Source organism: Alexandromys fortis, unplaced genomic scaffold, assembly GCF_014885135.2.
Source record: "Alexandromys fortis isolate MF-2015 unplaced genomic scaffold, M_Fortis_MF-2015_v1.1 scaffold_210, whole genome shotgun sequence".
NCBI classification, from domain to species: Eukaryota; Metazoa; Chordata; class Mammalia; order Rodentia; family Cricetidae; genus Alexandromys; species Alexandromys fortis.
Window position 1 is genome coordinate 1,179,099 of NW_026068101.1, and position 16,250 is coordinate 1,195,348.

At 43.7% G+C, this 16,250-nt stretch overlaps 1 protein-coding gene across 1 annotated transcript in view; it reads left to right on the forward strand.

Moving 5' to 3' along the window:
- Eml6 (EMAP like 6) overlaps positions 1-16,250 on the forward strand; it is a 240,144-nt gene that overhangs the window by 132,724 nt on the left and 91,170 nt on the right. Inside the window, exons 11-14 of the mRNA XM_050123862.1 lie at positions 5,216-5,428; positions 9,843-10,010; positions 11,384-11,490; positions 14,407-14,525. Coding sequence (XP_049979819.1) covers positions 5,216-5,428; positions 9,843-10,010; positions 11,384-11,490; positions 14,407-14,525 — 607 coding nt within the window. The remainder of the gene's footprint in view (positions 1-5,215; positions 5,429-9,842; positions 10,011-11,383; positions 11,491-14,406; positions 14,526-16,250) is intronic.

The window sequence follows — 16,250 nt, forward strand, 5'->3', positions numbered from 1 at the left end:
TTTTAATTTATTTTTTTAAAATTATCTTTTCTCGTTTTACATACCAATCCCAGTTCCCACTCCCTCCCCTCCTCCTGCTTCCCCTACCTTTCCCCTTACCCCACCCCTCAGAGAGGGTAAGGTTTCCCATGGGGAGTCAACCAAGTCTAGTACACTGCCTTAAGGCAGGACTAGGCCCTCCCCACTACATCTAGGTTGAACAAGGTATCCCTCCAAAAAGAATGGGTTCCCAAATGCCAGTTCAAGCAGTAGGAATAGACCCTGGTGCCACTGCCAGTGGCCCGCAATCTGCCCCAGCCATGCAGTGTCACCCACATTTTGAGAACCTAGTTTGGTCCTATGCTGGTTCCCTCCACTGTCAGACCTGAGTCGGTGCGCTCCCATTAGCTCAGGTCAGCTGTTTCAGTAGGTATCCCCACTATGGTCTTGACCCCTTGTCTCTTATTATTGTTCCTTTCTCTCTTCAACTGGACTTTGGATCCCAGTGTTACACTGTGGATCTCTGCTTCCATCAGTTGCTGAATGAAGGTTCTACGATCACATTTAAGATAGTCATCAATCTGACTACAGGGCCAGGCCAGTTCAGGCATCCTCTCCACAACTGCTTAGGATCATAGCTGGGATCATCTTTGAGGATTCCTGGGAATTTCTCTAGTCCCAGGTTTCTTGCTAGCCCCATAATGGCTCCCTCAGTCAAGATATCTCCCTCTCTGTCCTTCCTCCATCAGGCCCATCTGGTTCCCTCAAGTTCTCCTCCCCTTCTCCTTCTTCCCTCCTCCCCTTCCGCCCACCCCCATGCTCCTAATTTTCTCAGGAGATATTGTCTATTTCCCCTTCCCAGGGGGATCCATATATGTTTCTCTCAGGGTTCTCCTTGTTACCCCATTTCTCTGGAGTCATGTACTGGAGGCTCATTATCTTTTGCTTTACACCTAATATCAACTTATGAGTGAGTCCATACTGTGCTCATCTCTCTGGGTTTGGGTTACCTCACTCAGCGTAGGGTTTTTTTCCTAGCTCCATCCATTTGCATGCAAATATCAAGATGTCATTGTTTTTTACTGCTGAGTAGTACTCCATTGTGTAAATGCACCACATTTTCGGTATCCATTCTTTGATTGAGGGGCATCTAGGTTGTTTCCAGGTTCTGGCTATTATGAATAATGCTGCTATGACCATAGTTGAGCAAATACCCTTATAGTATGATTGAGCATCCTTTAGGTATATGCCCAAGAGTGGTATTGCTGGGTCTTGAGGTAGACTGATTCCCAGTTTTCTGAGACACCGCCACACTGCCAAAGTGGTTGTACAAGTTTGCACTCCCACCAGCAATGGAGGAGTGTTCTCCTTTCTCCACAGCCTCTCCAACATAAGTTATCACTGGTGTTTTTGATCTTAGCCTTTTTGACCGGTGTAAGATGGTATCTCAGAGTTGTTTTTTTTTTTTAAAAAAAATTCTTAAAATACATGGTGTTTCTTTTTATTATTATTATTAAAAATTTCCGCCTCCCTTTTTCCTCCCCCTCCCCCCCGTTCCCCACGCCCCACTCCCCTCTTCCTTCTCTGCAGTCCGAAGAGCAGTCAGGATTCTCCGCCCTGATTTGCATTTCCCTGATGGCTAAGGATGTTGAACATTTCCTTAAGTGTCTTTTGGCCATTTGAGATTCTTCTGTTGAGAATTTTCTGTTTAGATCTACACCCCTTTTTAAATTGGATTATTTGGTATTTTGATGTCTAATTTCTTGAGTTCTTTATCAGTCCTCTGTCTGATGTGGGGTTGGTGAAGATTTTCTCCCATTCAGCAGGGCTGCCTTTTTCTCTTATTGACTGTGTTCTTTGCTTTACAGAAACTTCTCAGTTTCAGGAAATCCCATTTATTTATTGTTGCTCTCAGTGTCTGTGCTACTGGTATTATATTTAGGAAGTGGTCTCCTGTGCCCATCTGTTGAAGGATACTTCCCACTTTCTCTTCTATCAGGTTCAGTGTGGTTGGATTTATATTGAGGTCTTTGATCCATTTGGACTTGAGTTTTGTGCATGGTGATAGATATGGATCTATTTTCATTCTTCTATTGTTGATATTCAGTTATGCCAGCACCATTTGTTGAAAATGTTTTCTTTTTCCCATTGTCTAATATTATCTTCTTTGTTAAATATCAGGTGTTCATAGATGTGTGGATTAATATCAGGGTTTTTGATTCGATTCCATTTTTATGCCAGTACCAAGCTGTTTTCATTACTGTAGCTCTATAATAGAGCTTGAAGTCTTGGGTTTTTTGTTTTTTCAAATGAAGTTGAGTATTGTTCAAAACAACTTTTAAACCAAAAACAACACTCAGCATTTGGCTAAATATCAAACCAGATACATCCTGTCCTTGCATAGGCACACATTCTCAGGAGGAATGAAGTTGTTCAAAACTTAACAAACATATTTACAGAAATAGGGTGATTTGCCATAAGCTGCTAGCATACAGTTAGCTTGTGTTTCTTTGATTGCCCGTTAACTCTTACGGCCTCCGATCCTGTTAGCACTGAACCAGAAGGGTTTCCCAGAGTCTGGGGTGACAGCAGGTGTTTCCAGAGAAAACCTGAGAAGCCTAACTTTAGCTGCTTTAGTGTGAGAAAGTGGGTGGTGTTTCTGGGAATAATGACATCTGACCCGTAAGTGGCTGCCAAAGTAGAATCGAAAACCGCTCAGAGAATCATCAGCGTCGAGAGATGAGAGCGTGAAGGCTGTGACGTCATGCCGTATTCTGTACCCTCCCGAAGTCCACTGGTCCTTGCCGACTGAAAGGCCGTCTCCATGGCTCTTGCCTCGTGGAGACCCGTAGGCCCGTTGGGCAAGCACTCATGCTGATCTGAATCTCGGCCACACAGCTCCCAACAGCCTGTGAGAGCCCAAAGTGTTATCTCGCGTCTATTTAGTGTTTGCAAACTAGTTACAAATCTGAAGCATTTTATATCCCTCAAAAGTTCAAACTTTTCGTTCCTAGAGGGTTTCTCTCTTCCTGTCGCATACTTTAGGCATGTGACCATCGGGCAAACAAATTTCGACCAAGATCCAAAGGACTAAGTGGTCTGCTGAGCCTTAGAAAGAACAGCAGCAGAGAACTGGGGTATCTCCTAGGTCAGGTTAGAGCCTTTCGACGAGGTCCGGCCCCGAAGAACTGCGTGCCCTGTGGTCTAGCCATCACAACCAGATTAGCGGCCGAAACACAGCTTTTTAAAATCCACTGGGCACATTTTTTTTTATTTGTGTCCACCTTGCAACTTAGATGTAAGAGATTCACCTGTCTTGAGTTATGGCAATTAGGTGACATTTGGTTTGTAGTACAAAAATGTCACTCATAAGGAGGTCTAAGTTATACTCTTTAATGATTTTTTAAAAAGGAACAAGAAAGTGTAACATGAGTCTTAAGCCTCCAACAATTATATTTTCTCTTGAAATTTTCGTTGAAAAATTATTTACCTGGGAGGCTGAGGCAGAAGTCACAGTTTGGGGTCTGTTTTGGCAGCCTCTACCGAGGCTCTGTTGCAAAACAAAAACTGTTACCAGGGAGGTGTAAGTTACGGGTAGAGCGCATGCCCAGAAGACATGAGGGCTGTTACTTCATCCTTAGCTTTTCCATATGAAAGTGTCTGCAGCACATTTGTCATCTGGAATAAAATGCCGTCCTGTTCAGCAATGATGCTCCAGCTCCCAGGTGGTGCAGCTCCGAACGCGGCTGCCACGCTGAGATTGCTTTCTCTTCTGGACAATACTCCAACTCCTTCTCAGAGTCTGTGGTCACTCGAGTGCCATCTTTGAGAATAGTCTCGCAGTGACACAGTCTAGGTCACTTTGAAAAGGTGTCTTCTCTTCAGCTCTCTATTTGAGGATATACCTAATTTTAATAGTGTAAGCATCAGGGTATATGCTTAACTGTATTGATTTTGAATTTAAAAATTATATCTGTTGAATATTTCCCACACATTTGCTTTTGTGGCTTGCTGGTTTGTTTTGTGTGTCTCTGTGTGTGTATATGTGTCTCTGTGTGTGTGTCTGTGTCTGTGTGTGTATGTGTCTGTGTGTGTATGTGTCCATGTGTGTGTGTGTATGTGTGTATGTATCTGTGTCTGTGTGTCTTTGTCCGTATGTGTCTGTATGTGTATCTGTCTGTCTGTGTGTCTCTGTATGTGTGTGTGTATCTGTGTGTGTGTCTGTGTGTGTGTGTGTATCTGTGTGTGTGTGTCTGTGTATGCCATCTGTGGACTTCACTAATCTGTTGACAGAAATGGAAACTGAGCCCTGTGTCTGGGAGCAGACCCACAGTGGCTGTTAGAAACAGTTCCCACAACCAACTACACTTAGTTATCATAATTCTGTGGATTCAGTGACCAGGAGTAAAATAATAAAAGTCCATTTTAAAATGTGTAGAGCCTGAATTTTTATTTAAAACAGAAGTCACTTGTGGGGCCTGGAGGTGGTTCAGGGGTTAGAAGTGCTTACTAATCTGAAGACTTGGTTCTCAGCACAGTGAGGTGGCCGACAGCCTTATCCAGCCCTGCTGGGTCTGATTCCTCGAGCTCCTATGGGCACCTGCATTTATGTGAAAATACCCATATATAAACATACACTGTGCATATAATTTAAATCTTAAAAAACTTAAAAAAAATCAAAGATCCTTTGTAGTCTGACAAGGTGGCACTGGCTGAGACTGGGGCCTGAATTCAGTCCCAGCCATGTTGTCCTCTGTCCTCCAAGTGCATGCACATCCCATGCACACCAACAAATACAAAATACATAGATCACATGCAATGATACTTAAAGTTTGAAAAATAAAGTTTAAGACAAGCTTTGCCAAGGTTTTAAAAGCCTTGCAAACTGTTGGTGACCCGGCACTGATGGCACATAACAATGTCATTCAAAGGTAAACCACTGTGGGGCTCTTGTGTCTTGGTCATTGAGGTCAAGGAAGTCATAGTAGTTTGAAACATTGCTTTAGCACAATAGTCACTTCCTGGTCTCTTTACTTCTAAACTTTGAGCTGATTTTTTTTTTAAGTCCTTCCCTCTCCCACCAAAAAAGTAACTAACTGGGTGAAGAGATTACAACTTACAGTTCCTCTGATTTATATTTAATGGTGGTTTTAGACTCTGCAAGAAAAGAAAAAATGATTAAAGTATGTTATTATATGCTTCACATGTAAATATAACATCATATTGACTGTTTCAGCGGGCAAGCCTTTAACAAGTAAGGAAGAAATCAAAGGGATTCCCTGGGCCTCCTGGACGTGTGTGAAAGGCCCTGAAGTGAGTGGGATTTGGCCCAAATATGCTGAGGTTATTGACATCAACTCGGTGGACGCCAATTATAGCAGTTCAGTGTTGGTGTCTGGAGATGATTTTGGACTGGTCAAATTGTTCAAATTCCCTTGTCTGAAAAAAGGTAAGGTCAAAGAGATGCTTCACTGGGTAAAGACATTCTCTGGATTCTAGACACTGCGTAGTTAGGTCTAGATGCTGTGTGGTTAGATCTAGACACTGCGTAGTTAGGTCTAGATGCTGTGTAGTTAGATCTAGATGCTGCGTAGTTAGGTCTAGATTCTGTGTAGTTAGGTCTAGATGCTGTGTAGTTAGGACTACATGCTGTGTAGGCAGGCAGTTTCCTTACCTTTTTACCAGACACTTGTTTTTCTCATCTACATTTATTCTTTACCTATTTTATATAGAATTGCTGTCCTATGTGATTTTGCAAACTTTAGTCAGAGTTTGTTAAGAGTTAATATCATGTGACTTCCAAGCCTGTGTTTCATATTTCCAAACAGTCACGTGTTACTTATGTTTATGGAAACAAATATTCATGAGTCATATTGGTTTTTTATTCCTTTAAAATATTATAATTTAACTTTTCATTTGTTTGTTGTTTTGTTTGCTTGTTTTCAAGACAGGGTTTCTCTGTGTAGCTCTGGCTCTCCTGGTACTCAGTCTGTAGATCGGGCCGGCCTCCAGCTCACAGAGATCCACCTGCTGTTGCTTGCCAAGTGCTGGGATTAAAGGTGTGGACCAGCACCGCCTGGCTGTAATTAACGTTTTGTGTGTCCACCTGCTTGCACTTATACAGTAAAGAGAAGCATTTCTCCTCAGACATCACTGATAAAAGTGACAGTTCTCCTGTGGACTCCTTGTCACAGTCCCAATGCTATGGGCCCCTTTTCAGAGGACTGGTTTTGCAAGATTTTTTTAGAGAGAAATCGGACTGGAAGCAGCTGTCCTCGTACTCAGGTTTTGCCCTTCTAGAGACCATCTCAAGCTTAAAAGATGATGGGGTCACCTGGTCATGATCCTGTGCTTCACAAACTTAGAGATAGCCCCCCACAGACTCTCCTCCTCCTCCACTGTGCCCTGAAAGCTGGAGCTTGGGAGAGTTATCAGCGGGGTGGTTGCTGCCTGCAGACCTTCACCTGCATGCGTTTTTAAATGGCACAGGGAAGAGGGTGACAGGTGTAGTCAGAGAGTCATTTTCAGCTAGCTGGCAGCTCTGGACAGCGACAACTGCAGTACAAAAGGGAGCATAAAATGCACACAGACGCCACCGCACCTGCAGTAAACAGAACGCCGTCGGCTCAGAGAGCCTGACGCGCAAAATGATGGCAGTGTGCCAAACTCAAGTCTACACCACCCTGCCTAAGGGACCTTGTGGGTGATAGGGCATGACTTGTTCAAACTAATGTGCGTTTGAGAGTGAGTTGATTATATGAGAAAGTATCTGGGAATCAGAATTCAGGAAAATCACAGATAAAGTCAGAAGCAACTTACTGGTGTCCGCTGTCGGGACCCAAGGATGACGTGAACTCAGTAAGAGTCGCTGTCCTCTATGTATCTCCAAACCTTACGGGTGGACTCGGGTCTTAGGAAGAGAGAAGGGTGTGAGGGTCCATTATAAGAGCTGAGGAGGTGCTCTGAAGAGTGCTGTCAAAATTAGACACCCACGTGTGAGAAATACCCCGGTGGGAAGGCCCACAGAGGGCCACTGAGAGCTGGGTGACATATGGTGGGAGGTGAACCCCTCCTCGGCTCTTTGCCGAAGAGTCCAGGTCCACAGAGCAAACCGATTCTTCCTTGCATGGCGCACAGTTGATAATACTTGTGATTTTGCCCTGTGACCTTCAGGCTTTTTTTTTTTTTATTTTTGCCAAAACTACTGGGGAAAAAGTTAATAAAAGTATGTGGGAATCTTAGTAGGAATAAAAATTGATGAAACTTTGCTCTTTACAAACCAGTGGACTGTTATCAAATGGTTCTGAGTGTTGAGCCTGCAGAAAGATCAACATGAGCAGACACTGATGGCAGTGAACAAATGGAGGGGGGCTGAGCAAGCTTTACAATTTTCTGTTTGAAGCAAGCAGACCTCACAACCACGCAAATGTGACACATTTGGAATTACACTCAGTTAGATATAGGTACCCTGCAGTTAATGACAAGAACTGAATCGATATTTTTACACAGCCTGAGTAATTTGTTTCTCATTGCGGTCATTTTCAAATCCTTTGGAATCAGGATTGGCAATTTCTCCTGATGCCATATAGATCACATCCTGTGTGTGCCTGCCCCACCCTTGGGTCTCAGGTGGCATGCGGTGACAGACTGCTGTAAATTGGGGAGTATGGCCAGTCTCGGCCTCTGGAAGATGACTGTGACGCTGCGTGAGATAGGCTCTTCAGCCTTCACCTGCGAGACGCTGTGGCTAGAATTGGAGCCAAAAGAGATGATTGGTTTAGATAAAGCCAACGGTTTTATTGCTAGACCGGATGTGGGAATAGAGGGAGCAGAAAAAGAACCATTGAGAATGCCTCCTGAGTGTCAGGCTTGAGCAGTGAGGTCGGAGGAGGAGTGTTCTGAGAGACGGGAAAGCCGCTTGCTGTCTAGTGAAGGAGTACGGGCGTGGTCAGGGAGCCCTTCCGTCTGTCTCATCCAGGTTTCGAGGTGCCCATTAGACAACCAAAGAGCATGACTCTTGTCCCTCCAGGGAGTGTTCCAGGTTAGCAGTGAACAGTTGGTGCTCATGGGCACATGGAAAGATGTGAGCTATGGAAAAGGTCAACAGAGAAGAGACGAGAGCTGATACCCAAGCCCTCCACGGACAAATATCCACAGGAAGTCTCATCTAGTCTCTGCCCACCCCAAAGAAAGCTCTGGGACAGGATGCGTCTCCACTTACTGGACAAACATTTGTCAGGCGCTATGCTAGGGTGTGACAGTGCTCCAGTATATCAGCACAGGTCCCTGCTGCCATGGAACTTTGGTTCTGCTGCGTGGAGACAGTGGGTAGGAATGACAGACAAGCATGTCTGATGGTGAGAAATGCTGCCAAGTATAACAAAGGAGGTGACGGCAGAGAATGCTGGGCAGGGCATCATAGTGTAGTGCTTCTACTAATGCGAGCAAAAAGGACTCAGTGTGGGGCCTTCGTAGGCTAGACACCTGCAGCGCGAGAGCCAGGCATTCAGACATCCCAGGAAAGGGCATCATGAAGAAAAAACACCACTTACAAGGCCTGGACGTGGAGAACACTTAGGCACACTTAAAAAGCTGCAAAGGGGCCAGTGTGCCTGAAGCAACTAGACAAGGGAAGGTAGAACAGGGGGTGGAAGCAGAAAGAGACCCGGTTGCAGCCTACGGAGGGTGTATCAGTCACCAATCCTATATAGTATCTCTACCTCCACGTTTAGAGACTTACATGAGAAATGATCTCACAGGTTTTGTGGAGGTGGAGGGTGAGGTTCAGGTAGATAGAAGTGTGGGGATTTAATAAGCATCCTGCTGGGTGGTTCTAGTTCAAGTTCTCGTATGAGTTATAGTCATTTAGAGGCTAGGATGAGACTCGCAGGTGTGGCTCCCAGCTGGAGACCCTCCACAGACTGCCCTAGTGATCTTGGGACATGGCATGGCCCAAGAAAGATACACCAGAGGAATCCGTAATGGCTCCTGCCTCTTCCTTAGAGTCACACACTTTCACTTTTGCTACTTGTATTTGAATCCTACTTTTGTTGTTGTTGGGTTTTTTTATTTTTTATTTTTTTAATTTCCAGACAGGGTTTCTCCATAGCTTTTGGTTCCTGTCCTAGCACTAGCTATTGTAGACCAGGCTGGCCTCGAACTCACAGAGATCCGCCTGCCTCTGCCTCCCGAGTGCTGGGATTAAAGGCCTGTGCCCAGCTTGTTGTTGTTGTTTTTGTTTCATTTTTTGCAAAGCAGGGTTTCTCTGTGTAACAGCCCTGGTCACTCTGGAACTTGCTCTGAAGACCAAACTGACCTCGAACTCACAGAAATCCACCTGTGTCTGCCTCCTGCGTGCTGGGATTAAAGGCATGTGCCACTGACACTGGGCAAATTCTACTAAATTTTGTTTATATTTATTTTATTTATTCTTGGACATCTTCGTAACCCACTGAAAAGACAAGTTAAGCGGTCTATGTGGAGGGGAAAAGCTAGCCCCACGTTTTAGCATCCACACAGATGTAGGAAGGGTATTTTGTTTATTTATAGAGACTTGACCACTTTATCTTGCATTTAAATTAACAGTGGGTAAGATCTTAATTCTTACATTTGCTTTTAGAAGGCTTGAAGCAGTAAGCGCTAGTTGGAGCAGGTTTAACTGAGCCTTCAGCTGTAAAGCTTGGATTTGAAAGATACAACTTCAGATTAATACGTAATGGAATAACAGCTCTGGGGCATTTGGTCATTGCGTGTGTAAGATGTTTCTGATGTATTGGAAAGGTTGTACTTGGTGTGGATAGTAATGTGGTTGTTTCTTCACTACTGTTTTTAAAATCATAATTAATCTTAAAATACTGTTTCAGGAGCCAAATTTAGGAAGTATATGGGCCACTCTGCACACGTCACGAACGTCCGCTGGTCCCATGATTTCCAGTGGGTGTTAAGCACAGGAGGAGCGGATCACTCAGTGTTTCAGTGGAGGTTCATTCCAGAAGCAGTCAGCAATGGCATGCTGGAAACCACACCCCCGGGTAATCAACAGTCATAACTTTTCAATGTCTTTATTTTTCAGTGATCATTTTAAGGAATATTCCCAGTATCTATTCTGGAGCTAAATACCTAAGGTGATTTTTTTCAAAAATTCATTTATATAATAACTTTTTACTGTTAAAAAAAAAAAAAAAAAAAACCGCTTCTGAGAGGCCGGAGAGTTGGCTCAGTGGGTATGAGCACTTGTTGCTCTTGCAGAGAAACAGGATTCGGTTTCTAACACCCACGCGGTGGCTCACATCCCTATCTCCAGTTTCAGGGGATCCGACACCCTCCTCTGACCTCTAAGGGCAGCAGGCATGCATGTAGTACACATACCTACATGCAGGCAAAACACTCAAACACATAAAATAAATGTAAAACAAAAGGAAAAAACTTTGGAGTTTAGGTTAGTTAAGTGGTCCTCTTGGAAGGGTTTTGCTTATACGAAACTCAGCTGTGACTAGAGGTTCACACTGAAGAGGTAAGGCAACCTTTGAAGATGAGATGAAAGAAAACACTCTCGTCAGCCCCTCAGGGAGACTCGAGCAGTGGACCTGCTCAGTGTGTGAGATCAGAGGCAACCTTAGATGTGGAGAAGGGATTCAGACATTGCTCTACGATGTGGGCTCAGATGATCCATGTCAGCTTGATAGTCTTTTTATTGACATCTGTTTGAGGTGTCCACAGAGATAAGCAGGCAACAGACTAAGTAGCTATGCAGTTGGATACAGTGTGATTCTGTAGGGCCTTGACCGTGACTGTTTCTAATGCTTGGTGGGGATGTTTAAAAACTAAAGAGGATCTGGATGGTAGTAAGGTCTGGGAGTTTCCTTTAGCTCCACCTTTCTCTTTGGCAAATCCTACACTTTTTTATTTTACAAAGTAAGATTGAAAATCTAGAAATCCTACTACCTAATTAAAAAGGAAAAAGGGAATCAGGTGTCGTGGCACTTGCCTTCAATGCCAGCACGTGGAAAAGAGCTAGCCTCTGGAGTTCAGGGTCATCCTTGGGGCTAGCCTCTGGAGTTCAGGGTCATCCTTGGGGCTAGCCTCTGGAGTTCAGGGTCATCCAAGGAGCTAGCCTCTGGAGTTCAGGGTCATCCAAGGAGCTAGCCTCTAGAGTTCAGGGCCATCCTTAGGGCTAGCCTCTGGAGTTCAGGGTCATCCTTGGGGCTAGCCACTGGAGTTCAGGGTCATCCTTGGGGCTAGCCTCTGGAGTTCAAGACATCCCTGACTGCTTACTTAGCAGGCTCCAGGCCTGCTAAGCAAAAGCCTTTACTTTGATTTGCTGGGGGGGAAGCTACTTGAAATGTCCTGTCAATCATTAGCATCTCAGCATTTTCCTTGCCTCTAATGGGTTCTGTCTCTGCAGAAGGCGGCACCGATTCCTACAGTGAAGAATCTGACTCGGACTTGTCTGATGTACCAGAACTGGACTCTGATATCGAGCAGGAAGCTCAGATCAACTATGATCGTCAGGTCAGTAAGAAAGCACAAAAGCCAGGAGCTGGTTTGATTTTAGCATTGCATTGAAAATGGATAGAACTTAGGCAAAAGAAAAATGTCCATGTCTTGCCTTTGAGTGCAGATTAACAGTAAAGCATTTATCAGACCGTTAAATATTGAGTGAAAGGCTAGAGAGGCGCTGAGTGGTCAGAGAGCACTGGCTGCTCTCCCACGGGACCTGGGTTCAATTCCCAGCACCCACCACATAGTGATTCACAGTCATCTGTAGCTGCAGTTCCAGGTGGTCCAGAGTCCTCTCCGGTCTCTGTGGACACCAGGCACACAGTGGGGCAGCCACATGCATGCTGGCCAAACACTTTCACACATTAAATTCATTTCTTTTTTTTAATTTTTTTAATTTAATTAATTTATTTATTATGTATGCAACATTCTGCCTCCATGTATGCCCGCATGCCAGAAGAGGGCGCCAGATCTCATTACAGATGGTTGTGAGCCACCATGTGGTTGCTGGGAATTGAACTCAGGACTTTTGGAAGAGCAGGCAATGCTCTTAACCAATGAGCCATCTCTCCAGCCCCCCCAGACCTGTATTTCTGTATCCACTCAGATTTTATCAGGGCAGAGAGGAGGGACACTGCAAAGATCTAAATATTGNCCAGATCTCATTACAGATGGTTGTGAGCCACCATGTGGTTGCTGGGAATTGAACTCAGGACCTTTGGAAGAGCAGGCAATGCTCTTAACCACTGAGCCATCTCTCCAGCCCCTTAAATTAATTTCTTTATTAAGCGGAAGGGAGTTGCTAAATTTTCCCACCCAGTGCTGAGCATTTGGACTTTTTGATTCTGTCAGATAAAGCTTTACTATACGCATACCTGCATAGTTACTATTTTGCAAAGAAAGATGCATGTGAAATACAAGTTTTTCTCATTTCCTTAACAAATCATAGAAGTGTACATCTTTAAGATGGACCATCTAAGAATGGTGGCCTGTGTGTGAGCTGTTGTCCTCATTTCTTGCTCAACAGCCATTTCCTGTTTATGGAAGGAAAACCCAACTACAATGTGTATTCTCTCTCTAGTAAGAACCTACTGCTAGCACAATATTTGATTAATGGCATCCAGTTCCCCCACAAAAGCTAACATCACTTTAGCAGAAATCAGGGACTGTTGAAGCAACGCTTCAGAGGAATCTTGACATAGTACCACACATCATGGTGATAGCTACAGAGGTCCGATTTTCTCCCCTGGCATTTGTATAAGTAACATGTTTATAGGTGTGTGGTTGTAGAATATTATTTTAAGGTGTGTTACATTTGTTTATGCCCTGGAACATGTGTTTGATGATGTAAAGATGTGTTGCTTTTGTTTATGCTGCATTTGTTTAACTCTGTGAAGCTGTGATGCTTTGCCTGTCTAAAGCATCCGGTGTTCTAATAAAGTCTGATAACTGGATTCTGCAGTATGAGCACTAGGAGGGAGGGAAGGGAACTATGGCTGAGAATCTCACACACACACTAAGCAGGGTAACGAAACTTAAGCAAACAGATGTAAGATCCGGGAGAGGCTGCCATTTTGTTTAGTTGGAGGACTTTTATTTTATGGTGCTGGGAAGCAGGGGCAAGGTATGACTGTTGAAACCCAGGCCTTGGACTGGCTTATCGTCTGTGACTTATTCTTCAGTGCCCTCACACGTATTGATTTACAACAGACCCCAAGTTATTCCTGAGTAGAGACTTTTATTCTGTTCTACAGATGGGAAACTGAGGCCTATGACGGTATAACCTATGATCATCTAAGCATTAGAAATGCCCCGGAGCTCAGTGCTCTGAAATAAACAGTTGATGACGGATAGGAGAATCATGGCTTCAGATGGATAGTTGTCTTCGACTGAGAATTAGAGTTTACTACATCTTAAGCAGCAAAACAGCTGTTGACATCTTCTTTGATACCTTAGGTCAAGTCCTAAGAGGAAACGTTATTATAGCTTTATTTCCTGATTTTTATAGCAATCTAGTTGATGGAATTGTTGTGGGACTCTTTCTGGAATAAGCGCGCTGACACTAGTGAGAGGGAGGAGAGGAAAAGTCCCCAGTGGAGCGAACCCACACTGGCTCTAGTTTGTATTCCCATTTATATCCTAAAACCACATTGTGGGGTGGACAAGCAAGGGACATTTTACAGAAGCTCAAGAGGCAATCAGCAGGCTGCTGAGGGCACTGACCCGTTGTTTCGGCTGTTCCTCCAGGGCATTCTGGTCCAGGTAGCAAGGGAAATCACACTTGGCACATAACAGTGCATGGGCAAATCAATAAATCAGTATTAATAACTGGCCTTTATCTTATTCTACTTCAAAATGAAAATTTCCTTTCCTGAATATGAGAAATTACTGATAGTGTTTTCTTTCAAATGTGTTAAAGTGGTTTTTGAGAATAAAACAGAGAGGTAAATATCAGACTAATTATTATGTACGTTTAAACTGTAGAAAATGCTTGGATTGGACCAATAGAGTTTCAGACTCAGATATGTCAAAGTCCATGAGGCCAGGAAGGAAGGAGGTCCCAAAAAACAATTCTAGAGGAAAAGTTACTCAGAAAGCTCCTGTCTTACAAATGTCAGAATCAGCATGGATTTCTTGCTTTGTGGAAGCAAAATGTATTTCATTAATAAGTCCTTTTCTTTCTTATTTATTAGAACATCAACTTCCTTTATTTTCGGGATATAATTACCTAAGAAAGCAATAACAAATCAAGGGAGAAGAGAACATTATTTTAAATCTCAGGTTCTTGAAAGATGTCTTGGTAGGTTGGTTCCATTATGGGAAGGAATATTGAACCTTTGCATATTGTACTGAAGTACGAGGCGGTCTCCCTGCGATGCCCGTTCAGAAGTCTGGGGTGCTGGCTAAACTTTTCTCTTGTGCTTGCAGGTTTACAAAGAAGATCTACCTCAGCTAAAGCAACAAAGTAAAGAGAAAAACCATGCAATGCTCTCCCTCAAGCGGGAGAAGGCTCCCGAGGACAGCCTGAAGCTCCAGTTCATACACGGGTAGGTGGCCTGCCCTGGGGGCCCTGACGAGCGTGACATCGGTGGGTCTTACCGCCAGGCCAGAGAGCCCCCTCTTTTAAATGCTTCCTGTCCAAGTTACACCCCTTGCCTGTGGTGACATCTTGGCTGACTCTGTCAAGCTTTGCTGGACAGAGCTGTGGCCCTGGCAAGCTTTCTGTGCTCTAGCTACGATGGCTGCCAGAGTCTGTGTCACCACTGTGTCTGCATTCTTGAGTCCCCAGCCCTCAGCCTCGCTTCCCTAGGTTCACTCTGGGGCAATGATTTCTTCAGATATGTTTTGCATATGCACAAGATCTCTTTTGTAAAATTATATAGATAGCAAACTGACACCTAGGTATTTCATTGTCAGCTTAAATCCTTGAGAGGAATATAAACGTATCTGGTCATTTAACTGTAGCCAGCAGAACCCAAATGCCATGTTCCATTCCTGCTACTGTCAGCTTTTAAATTACAGGAATAACTATTTCTCTCATGATATTTTCTGTTTTGTTTTTTGGTTTTTTAAAATTGGTTTTATTGAGCTATACATTTTTCTCTGCTCCTCTCCCTGTCCCCCCCCCCCCCAATGCTCTCCCAAGGACCCATTGCTCCCAATTTACTCAAGAGATCTTGTCTTTTTCTACTTCCCATGTAGATTAGATCTATGTGTCCCTCTTAGGATCCTCATTGTTGTCTCAGTTCTCTGGGATTGTGATTTGTGGACTGGTTTTCTTTGCTTCATGTTTAAAAACCACTAATGAGTGAGCATATGTGATAATTGTCTTTCTGTGTCTGGGTTACCTCACTCAATATGATGTTTTCTAGCTCCATCCATTTGCCTGCAAATTAAAATGATGTTAATTTTTTCTGCTGTGTAGTACTCCATGTGTAAATGTACCACATTTTCCTTAGCCATTCTTTGGTTCAGGGGCATTTAGGTTGTTTCCAGGTACTGGCTATGACAAACAAAGATGCTATGAACATGTCCTTGTGGCATGACTGAGCATCCTTTAGATATATACCCAAAAGTGGTGTTGCTAGGTCTTGAGGAAGGTTGTTTCTTAATTTTCTAAGAAATCGCCACACTGACATCCAAAGGGGCTGTACCAGCTTGCATTCCCACCAGCAGTGCAGGAATGTTTCCTTTACCCTACAGCCTCTCCAGCATGAGTTGTCATCAGTGTTTTTGATCTTGGCCATTCTTACAGATGTAAGATGGAATCTCAGAGTTGTTTTGATTTGCATTTCTCTGATGACTAAGGATGTTGGTCATTTCCTTAAGTGTCTTTCAGGCATTTTAGATTCCTCTGTTGAGAGTTCTCTGTTCACGTCTGTACTCCATTTTTTTTTATTGGATTATATGTTCTTTTGATGACCAATGTCTTGAGTTCTTTGTATATTTTGGAGATCAGACCTCTGTCTGATGTTAGATTAGTAAAGATCTTTTCCCATTCTGTAGGCTGTCGTTTTGTCTTGTTGACCGTGTCCTTTGTTTTACAGAAGCTTTTCAGTTTCAGGTGGTCCCATTTATTAATTGCTTCTCTCAGTGTCTGTGTTACTGGGGTTCTATTTAGGAAGTAGCCTCCTATGCCAATGCATTCAAGTGTACGTCCCACTTTCTCTTCTATGAGGTTCAGTGTGGCTGGCTTTATGTTGAAGTCTTTGATCCATTTGGACTTGAGTCTTGTGCATGGTGATAGATATGGATCTTATCATGATATTCTC